A 10,574-nucleotide genomic window follows, 5' to 3' on the forward strand; every position below is an offset into this window, starting at 1 on the left:
CAGCTTTACATTTGTTCACGTGATTGGCTAGAAGCCTCCTGAAAAAGGTACCTTTCTGTTTTGCTTCATGCTTGCATTTCTGGTTCCATGCATAACACCTGGCTCACTTTGACCTTTTTTCATGGCCCTCTTCATTTGCTAGCTACTCCCTAAACACAGTACCCTTTCCCCCTGTTCCTTGAATGTTCTAACCATTCTATTTCAGGGCTTTTTTTTTTTTTTTTTTTTTAACTTGTTATTTCTTCTGCCCAGACTTGTTGCTTGGACCTCCTGCTCCCTTAACACTAGTCCTTTTTATTCATTTATTTATTCTATTTATTTTTAAAAGATTTTATTTATTTATTTGACAGAGAGAGAGAGGCAGCAAGAGAGGGAACACAAGCAGGGGGAGTGGTGGAGGGAGAAGTAGGTTTCCTGTTGCACAGGGAGCCTGATATGGGACTTGATCCCAGGACCCGGGGATCATGACCCAAGCCGAAGGCAGACGCTTAACGACTGAACCACCTGGGTGCCTCAAAACTAGTCCTATCTATCTATCTATCTATCTATTTATTTATTTATTTATTTTTAAGGTTTTATTTACTTACTCGACGGACAGAGATCACTAGTAGACAGAAAGGCAGGCAGAGAGAGAGGAAGAAGCAGGCTCCCCACTGAGCAGAGAGCCCGATGCGGGGCTCGATCCCAGGACCCTGAGATCATGACCCAAGCTGAAGGCAGAGGCTTAACCCACCGAGCCACGCTGGTGCCCCAAAACTAGTCCTTTTTAAATGTGACTTCCTCAGAGAACCCTTCCCTCACTCCCCTTTGTAAAGTAACCCACCCCCACTCAGAGATCCCCTCATTTGTTTCCTTTATGACAGTGGCCACGCATCATTATCATTTCATGTACTCGTTTATTGTGTGTCTCTTCCCACTGGAGTGTAAACTGTCAGAGAGCAGAGACTTTGTCTCTCAACCTTCAGGTAATCCCAGCCCCTAGAATAGTGTGGTAGCAGGCATTCAGTGGGGACTTCATTGTTGTTGTTGAGTGATCAAAGTAATGGTAGCAATAAGCATGATCTAAAAATTAGCCATGTGCTATGCGCATTGTTATCCAAGAATTTTTACATATGGTAACTTGCATAATCCTCATTTTACAAACAAAGAATCAGCAGCACAGAGACTTGAAGTAAATTGCTTAAGTAACCCAGCAAAATTGGCTGAACCCAGATTGAAACACAGCTAGCCTCCATGTGTGCTCTTGACTGCTATGCCATACCACCTCTCGGAAAAACGGTTAAAAGTGGTAGGTCAGAAGCCCCAGGACAGAGTCTTGCCTTCACGGAGAAGGAATGGATATCCTTGAGGTTCATACCCCTTCGTTCAGATCTTTGCTCAAACATCACCTTTCAGAGAACCTACTCATGAGCACCTCTTAGCAAAATTGTCTTCCCTCTCCCAGCTCACCTTCCTGTTATCCTGCTTTACTCCCCACTCTCCGCAGCACTCACCATCACTTGATGTGTGTGTGTTTGTCTCCCTTCCCTAGAATTTAATTCTATGTGCATGGAACTTTGGCTCTTTTTCATGCTGTTGTATCTCCCGTGCCTATAGCAGGGACTGGGAGCGGGGGTATGGTTGGCACTCCCCATATTGACTGGATGCTACCACTCTTTCTAAGATGAATGATATTTCGGGGCACCTGGGTGGCTCAGTGGGTTAAGCCTGTGCCTTTGGCTCAGGTCATGGTCTCAGGGTCCTGGGTTCGAGCCCCACACTGGGCTCTCTGCTCATCGGGGAGCCTGCTTCCCCCACTCTCTCTGCCTGCTTGTGATTTCTCTCTCTGTCAAATAAATCTTTTTTTTTTGTTTGTTTAAAATGAATGATATTTCTCTTGGTAGCTACATGGATATGTGCCCTGTCCACTAGCTGCTTCCCAGGTGTGTTGTTCTGTGTGAAGCTTTTTAGCTAGACTTTATGGCCTCTCTCCACCATGTCGCCCCACAGTTCTACTTCCTCTGGTCATTAAACCAGCGTGCTGTTTGGAGGCTGGTCAGGTGTCTTGTTACCTGGTCTCCACATCTGTGCAAGAGACTAGAGTGAGAGCGAGGTGACTTTGGTGTTATGGCATGTCTGTTCCAGAAGCCTCTCATCCTGCCCTGCAGAGGAGAAGTCAACTGAAGTTCCGGGATTGGAGTGGCATAAAAATATTTCATAGCCAGCACCGCAGTACATTCTCGTTGCTTCTTCTAAGCCTGTTGTCTGCTTATAAGAGTTGTAAATTGTGGCTGCTTCTGTTAAACACCAAGGAGAATTAATCTGTCTTCTTTGATGTTTTACCTAGTTCATATTCTTCTTTCTTACTTTATTCCTTGGAATCATCCTTTATTTATTTATTTTTGTGTTTTTATGAAGTGCCATAATGGATTGGCTCCTTAGAGTTATTTTACACATTGTGAACTTGCCATTTAAAAATTTGTCTTTTCTCAGTGCAGGTAAATGACCAACCTTTCAAATAACATTAACCACTGCCTGATCTTAGATTATATTCTGGCAAAATTTAATGGATATCATAGTAATGAGATGAGAACTAGCTGGTTCTAAAATAAAACAAATTTAAAAATAATGAATGATATGTAATGATTTGATTATAATAAAAGCAAAAGTGTTCCAAACAGTTTTTTTTTTTTTTTTTTAAGTTAAAAGAGGGAGATTTCACTCATCTACAATTCTGTGAATAATTTCTATTTCAGAGCATAGGAAGGATTTTTCTGTTAATTTTTGTTGTTGTTGAGCTATAATTGACATTTAACATTGTATTCGTTTTAGGTGTACAACATAATGATTTGATGTATGTGAAATGATTGCCTCACCTGGGTTAGTTAACACCCATCACCACACATGGTTACAATTTTTTTCTTATGGTGAGCACTTTTAAGATCTATCTTCTTAGCACCTTTCATGTATACAATACAGCATTGTTAACTGTGGTTGCTGGGCTGTGTGGTACATCTCTGGGATTTATTCATCTTGTAACCGGAAGTTTGTACCTTTTGACTGTTTTTACCGTTTTGCCCATGCCCCCAAATCCCACCTCTGGCAACCACCAGTCTGTTTTCTGTATCTAGGAATTCAGGTTTTGGGTTTGTTTTTTAAGATACCACATATAAGTGAGAGAGACCATCCTTTTTTTTTTTTTTTTTTTTTTTTTTTTGATTGACTTGGACTTCTTTGCAATATACATATCCAATTCTGAGATTTTCAGTTTATTGCTCTCCTTGTCTCATAAAAATGTATTTCCCTCTGGTTTCTTCTGCTTCTCCTCACCCATAGATCCCATCCTTTATTCACACCAGAGCCTGTAGCCCAGTGTGTCTTCAGAGTGGGCCTGAGGGTTACCTGCAAGAGAACCCCTGAGGACCTTTATTAATAATACAGATTCTGCATGCTTGAGGAGCTTCCTGGTTTTTCTAATATACATTAAGGCTGGTTTCAAGCAATGAACCCCTCTATCAGTATGCTAGTCCCTCTGGCTCTTCTGAACTCCCTTTTGCAGCTTGGGTCTTGAAGGGTTGCACACACCTGCATCTAGACTTTCCCAGGCACCTGTTACCTCATACCTATAGCACCCATGGATGATTTTTATTTTCTCTTCTCTCTGCTGTATTACTGCTTCTGGACTTTGGTTCAGTAAACGTCAGTCCCTGTCTCTTATTCTTCAGCACTCGAATACTGGATGGGGATCCAAAATCTCTCTGTGCCTACTCTCCCTCTGCCCTCTCTTGGAGAGGCTTCTGGTCTCACTTGAACAAGACTCCCAGATCTCTCTCTCTAGCTCTTCCTCACCTAATGGGACTTCTGGCCAGTAGCTTGAATGGCTCTCTGGTTACCTCTGATTGCATACCACTGTTACTCCAGCTTCAGCACCACTGAAACTAGACAGGTCACCCTGTAGCCAAGTTCTTTTTCTTTCACATTGATTATGAAATAATATTGATTTGTTTTCATTGCAGGCTCTTCAGCAAAAGCCCTTGTCAGTTTAAAAGGTAAGATCATAGCACGATTCTGTAGGTATGGCATAAGCTAGAAACTTAATTCATTAAATTGATTTGGGTACAGTCTTTTCTGTCTAAATTAGGATTCAGTATAGCTTTTAAGTATTGGTTTTCACTGGTGATAATTTTAAATTCATGGGCTGTTTTAGGAGAATTGGTCCTTGGTTGTTGGAAATTATTAAGAATTTTTTTCCCTGAGAACTATTGATTAAAGACTTTTTTCTTTTTTAAATTTTTTTAAGCTCTATGCCTGGTATGGGGTATTGGGCTTGAACTCACCACCTGGAGATCAAGAGTTGCACGCTCCACCAACTGAGTCAGTCAGACACCCCAAGAACTTTTTTTTTTTTTTTTAAGATTTTTAAGTAATCTCCACACTGAATATGGGGCTTGGACTCATCACCCTGAGGTCAAGAGTCACATGCTCCCCATGAGCCAGCCAGGTGCCCCAAACCCCAGGAACTTTTCAACTAGACATTGCAGACGTCTTACTAGAGTGAAAGCATTTATTGAGTAGCTCTGCTCAGCTGTATTTTTGCTGAAGAGTTTATATTTTTAGCGGGGCACCTTTGTGGCTCAGTCAGTTAAGCTCCTGGCTCTTGACCTCAGCTCAGGTCTTAACCTCAGGGACCTGAGTTCGAGCCCTGCATTGGGCTTCATGCTGGGTGTGGAGCCTACTTAAAAAAAAAAAAAAGGAGCTTATATTTTTAGGAAGTCTGCTTTCTAATAATAATGCAAGTCTCTTGAAGTAAAAGAATGGCAGTACTTTTCTTTTCCTGAGAACAGGGTTATACATGTTCCTTGCTCTTGCTCTTTCTTTCTGCAAGTAACTTAGACCAACCCTCTTACTGTAGTTTGTTTTTAATTTTTGCTTGAGCAGGATTCTACTAAGTAAGTAAATCTGGAACCAAGCCATGCTCATAAGTTCACTAGTACTTTTAGTTTTGAAAGCTATTGTATTGTGCTTTGGATTGATTTAGCAAATCAAGTCCTGGCTTGAAGACACTTACCTTCCAGAACTTCCCTAATTTATTTGCCTAGCAGGATCAATCCTGGCCCACCTTTTTTCTTTTGTATTTAAAATATAACATCTGAAAAAGTATTCCATTATTCTTTTCCTTCCAATATAAAACTATTTCTTTTTTTAAAAAAGACATATACAAGTGATATATTTCTTACAGAAAAAACATTAGGAAATGCTGATAAGCAGCTAGAAGAAATTAAAATAACTCTCCTGGGTGTATTCATCCTAGCTTTCTAGGTCTTTCTCTATATAAACATATCCTTTTTATAAAAACTAAACTACCATTCTGTATTTTCATAATATGTCTAATCAATTACTTGATTGGATTTTTTCTGGTTGCATACAACTCTGAAGACATTTCTTTGGATCAAGGAAAACAGAAACACCCACACATTTTATTTTTGTATATCTATGGTTTCACTTACTGAAGCAGGAAACATTTAGAAATATACTCTAAAATCAAGGTTAGAAGCTTTTTCCCATTTTTCCACTGCACTGTTTCAGATTGTACTTAAGCTTCTTCGCAAATTAGTATAAAGGAATTACTAAAAACACAAAGAAAGAAACTACACATATTTTAATGTGAGAATTTAATACTTTCACGATGCAGTGCCTTGTCAAATTATATATAGAGAGTTTGGCAAAAAAAAAAAAATACAGGAGAGATTTTTCATTTGTAATAAACTGAAATTACTGTGGTCAGTATTTTTTCCATATTGGTAAATATTTTAGATATATTGCTATTAATAAAAAGGCAATATTCATTGTATAAAATCCTTTGAACTAAACTGAAATCTTACTAGTAATAATTACTTATTACAGAGGGAAGCTTATCTAACACATGGAATGAAAAGTACAGCTCTTTACAAAAAACACCTGTTTGGAAAGGCAGGAATACGGGCTCCACTGTGGAGATGGTAAGGAATTAGTTCTTCTTACTCTTTAGAATATGATAGTTAAATTGTTTCTATGATTGTCACATGTGCAGCTCTTATAGGACAGTAAGAGTTTTCCAGGGTTCTTCCTGACCCCAAGCATCTGAGTCTTTAAGTGCCATTGAGTGTAGTATACAACCATACTTCGATAAACAGTCTGTAGCTTTTGATAATCTGGTCATCAGTAAGCATTTGTTAAGTAATTGCAGTTTCTTTAAATAGGAGGAAAAAACCTCCCAACAACTCCAAATTATCCTTTATATTAAAAAATTCATGTGGTTCTGGTCCCTGCAAAAAGATGTATAAGTAAGTGGTGAGATAATAAAATCTTGTGTAGGTCAAGGGTAAGTACATGTAAGTTAGAAGGGCAGAAGGGACTTCTTTCAGAGCTCTGGAGTATTAGACTCTCGGTGGGTTTAATTTCAAGGGTCAGTGCCTCTTAGCCTTAACCAGGGTGGGCGCTGCTCATATGTTTTAGCCCTCTGTAGCTACCTCCCTTCTGACTAGGCATGCAAGTCCGTCTGCGGCAGTGGGAGAAGGATTTGAAATAGGATGTTGGTATGATTCGACTATTATTTCTGTTGTTCTGTCTGAATGAGGCCTCTGATCCTGGGGTGGGCTGTAAAATTGTTCATATTTTCAGACTCTTTAGTGTATGATGTCCTCTGAGTACTTCAACAAGTTAGTACTGGTTCTGCAGTCTTGTTTGGCCTACAGTCACTTACCAAATACCTACAACAGGTGTCTTGTACTGTCACTCACAGATGGAAATTCGATTAACAATTTTTGACAGCGTATCTAGTACATTATTATACATTGAGAGTCACTCTTTAGAGTGATCTAGTAACTTCGCCCAGCCCCATGCAGCCAACACAGTGTGTGATACACCCAACTGCTCTTAATCCAGGCACTAACATCATGAGAACTGGAATTTCCAGAACTTGTTTTCCTCTCGTCACCATTCAAGGCTGCTAAGAATACTCGGGTTCCAGTTTTAATTATTAGCTAGGTGTTTCATTTAGTCATCAGCTAGATGTTTTGATTGTTAAAAAATTGCATAAATATGTACTACTTTGTAAATCTGTTTGTATTGGATGTAGTTTACTTTGTATTACCCATCCTTACCCTTGCAGGCCACTGATAGTCTGGCATTAGCTGTGTCTCCCAAGTATATAATTGTATTTTGGAATAAAAATGGAAAGTGTTCAATGTTTTTATTAAACAAATTTCTACTGTAGCCTTTCAGAAATTCAAAACGAAGTCGACTCTTTTCTGATGAAGATGACAGACAGATAAATACAAGGTCACCCAAAAGAAACCAGAGAGTTGCAATGGTCCCACAGGTATGTGTATCGCTAGTGTTATGTTCCATGTGAAAGGAAGTGATCAATTGCTCAGCATAATAAAGTTTTTTTTTTTTTTAAAGATTTTATTTATTTATTTGCCAGAGACAGAGGGAGAGAGAGCGAGCGCGCACAGGCAGACACAGAGGCAGGCAGAGGGAGAGGGAGAAGCAGGCTCCCTGCCGAGCAAGGAGCCCGATGTGGGACTCGATTCCAGGATCCTGGGATCATGACCTGAGCCGAAGGCAGCTGCTTAACCAACTGAGCCACCCAGGCGTCCCTAAAGTTTGTTTTTTATTATTCTGTTATATTTTGAGTAACAAGTTCTTTTTCTTAAGTCACCGCTCCAACTCCGCTCTTATATTAGTCACCTAGAAAGGCCATTAATTATTGATGGACTTTTCCCGGGAGTAGAAAGCCGGTTCTCAGTCTTACAAATGCACACTTTTAAGCATAAGGAGGAGAGTGGAATTTAAGCAGATAGATTTGGCAATAGGGAATCAGTTTGGAGTTTTGCATGGAAATGAGAGGGGGGAAAGCATTTTACTTTATCACAGAGGAAAGTGTGTTGAAGATTAACTTACCCAAAGGAGGAAACTGTGTAGCATGAAGTCATATCTTCTTTTTAATTTTTGGCATTTTTTTTTTCAATAAGAGAATAATTTATTTGATTTCCTCTCATTAGTTTTTTTTTTTTTTAAAGATTTTATTTATTTATTTGACAGAGAGAGATCACAAGCAGGCAGAGAGGCAGGCAGAGAGAGAGAGAGGAGGAAGCAGGCTCCCTGCTGAGCAGAGAGCCCGATGCGGGACTCGATCCCAGGACCCCAAGATCATGACCTGAGCCGAAGGCAGCGGCTTATCCCACTGAGCCACCCAGGCGCCCCACCTCTCATTAGTTTTTTAACTTTTTTTGAATTAAAGTAAAATGAACACACAGGGTTATGTTTCGGGTATACAGTGCTATGATTCAACAGTTCTATACATTATTCAGTGCTCATCATAAGTGTACTCTTTAAGGATTTATTTATTCATTTTAGAGAGAGAGAGAGAGAGAGAACAGGGTGGATAGGGGTAGAGGAAGAGGGAAAATCTCAAGCAGACTCTGAGCCGAGCACAGAGCCTGACTCTGGGGCTCAATCCCATAACCCTGAGATCACAACCTGAGCCAAAACCAAGAGTTGGACTCTTAACTGACTGCGCCACCCAGGCGCCTCACGCTAAGTGTACTCTTAATTCCCTTCTCCTAGTTCACCTATCCCCCCCCCACCATCTTCCCTTTAGTAATCACCAATTCTCTGTATTCCAGACTCTGGGGTTGTTTTGTTTTGTTTCTTTCTTTGTTTCTTAAAATCCATGTATGAGTGAAATCGTATTTATCTTTTTCTAATTTATTTCATTTGTCATCATACTCTGTAACATTACCCATGTTGTTGCAAATGGCAAGATTCCATTCTTTTTTATGGCTGAATCGTATTCCATTATGTATATGTATATGTATATAATATATTCCATATATGCCATCCGTTTATCTATGGATAGACACTTGGGCTGCTTCCATATCTTGTCTATTATAAATAATGCTGCAGTAAACACAGCAATCTGTCTTTTCAGATTAATGTTTTTGTTTTCTTTGAGTAAATAACCAGTAGTAGGATTATTGAATCAGAAGATAATTCTATTTTTAATTTTTTGAATAACCTCCATACTGTTTTCCAGAGTGGCTACACCAGTTTACATTCCCACCAACAGTGCACAAGGGTTCCCCTTTCTCCATGTCCTCGCCAACACTTGTTATTTCCTGTGTTTTTTATTTTAGCCATTCTGACCGGTGTCAGGTAATATAACACTATAGTTTTAATTTGCATATCCTCAGTGATTAGTGATGTTGAACATCTTTTCATGTGTCTGTTGGCTCTTTATAGATCTTCTTTGGAAAAGTGTCAATTCAGATCCTCTGCCTATTTTTCAATTGGGCAGTTCGTTGTTTTTTTTTGTTCTTTTTTTTGGGGGGGGGTGTTGACTTGTATAACTTCTTTTTTAAAATAATTTTTAAAGTAATTCCAGTTTTCTGATTCATTTTATTTATTTTTAAAGATTTTATTTATTTGGGCACCTGGGTGGCTCAGTGGGTTAAAGCCTCTGCCTTCGGCTCAGGTCATGATCCTAGGGTTCTGGGATCAAGCCCTGCAACAGGCTCTCTGCTCAGCAGGGAGCCTGCTTTCCTTCCTCTCTCTCTGCCTAACTCTCTTCCTACTTGTGATCTCTGTCTGTCAAAGAAATAAATAAAATCTTTGGGGGAAAAAAAGGTTTTATTTATTTGAGAGAGCGCACAAGCACTGGGAGGGGAGAGGACAGAGGGAGAAACAGACTCCCCACGGAGTGGAGAGCCCATTGCGGGACTTGATCCCAGGACTCCGAGATCATGACCTGAGCCAAAGGTAGACACTTAACGACTGAGCCACCCAGCGCCCTAGTTCTTTTTTTTCTTAATTAAAAAAAAAAAAAGAAGTCTGTTTATTTTAGAAAGAGAGTGTGGAGGGTGGGAGGGACACAGGGTGAGGAAGAGTCTAAAGCAGACTCCTGCACTGAGCACAGCACCCAGTTCAGAGCTCAGTCTCATGACCCGGAGGGCACAACCTGAGCCAAAACTGAAAGCTGGACACCCAACCGACTGCACCACCCAGCACCCACCCCCCCCTTTTTTTAACATCCACCCCTGCTGAAGCGAGCACAGCACCCAACCCCTTTTTTAAAAAATTTTTTTAGGGCGCCTGGGTGGCTCATATGGTTGGGTGACTGCCTTTGGCTCAGGCCGTGGTCCTGGAGTCCCAGGATCAAGTCCTACGTTGGGCTCCCTGCTTGGTGGGGAGACTGGCTTCTCCCTCTGACCTTTCCCCTCTCATGCTCTCTCTCTCTCTTTTCTCTCTCAAATAAATAGGTAAAACCTTGGATTGGCAGGCAAAGGGGGAGGGAGAAGAACCCTGAGATGATGACCCAAGCTGAAGGCAGACGCTTAACTGGCCAAGCCACCCAGGCATCCCTTTTTTTTTTTTTTTTTAATATTTTATTTATTTATTTGACAGAGAGAGATCACAAGTAGGCAGAGAGGCAGGCAGAGAGAGAGGAGGAAGCAGGCTCCCTGCTGAGCTGAGAGCCCGATGGGGGACTCCATCCCAGGACCCTGAGATCATGACCTGAGCCAAAGGCAGGGCTTAACCCACTGAGCCACCCA

General features: G+C 40.6%; 1 protein-coding gene across 3 annotated transcripts in view; it reads left to right on the forward strand.

Annotated features, from left to right (window-relative positions):
* The window catches only part of LIN9 (lin-9 DREAM MuvB core complex component), a 79,078-nt gene that overhangs the window by 11,658 nt on the left and 56,846 nt on the right, over positions 1–10,574 (forward strand). For 2 of the 3 annotated variants that reach the window (XM_059412896.1, XM_059412894.1), the window contains exons 2-4: positions 3,996–4,028; positions 5,884–5,978; positions 7,235–7,339. In XM_059412896.1, coding sequence (XP_059268879.1) covers positions 3,996–4,028; positions 5,884–5,978; positions 7,235–7,339 — 233 coding nt within the window. Of the gene's footprint in view, positions 1–2,811; positions 2,907–3,995; positions 4,029–5,883; positions 5,979–7,234; positions 7,340–10,574 lie in introns of all 3 variants that reach the window. The other variant, XM_059412895.1, reaches the window with a different exon arrangement.

This window comes from Mustela nigripes, chromosome 10 (genome assembly GCF_022355385.1).
Source record: "Mustela nigripes isolate SB6536 chromosome 10, MUSNIG.SB6536, whole genome shotgun sequence".
NCBI classification, from domain to species: domain Eukaryota; kingdom Metazoa; phylum Chordata; class Mammalia; order Carnivora; family Mustelidae; genus Mustela; species Mustela nigripes.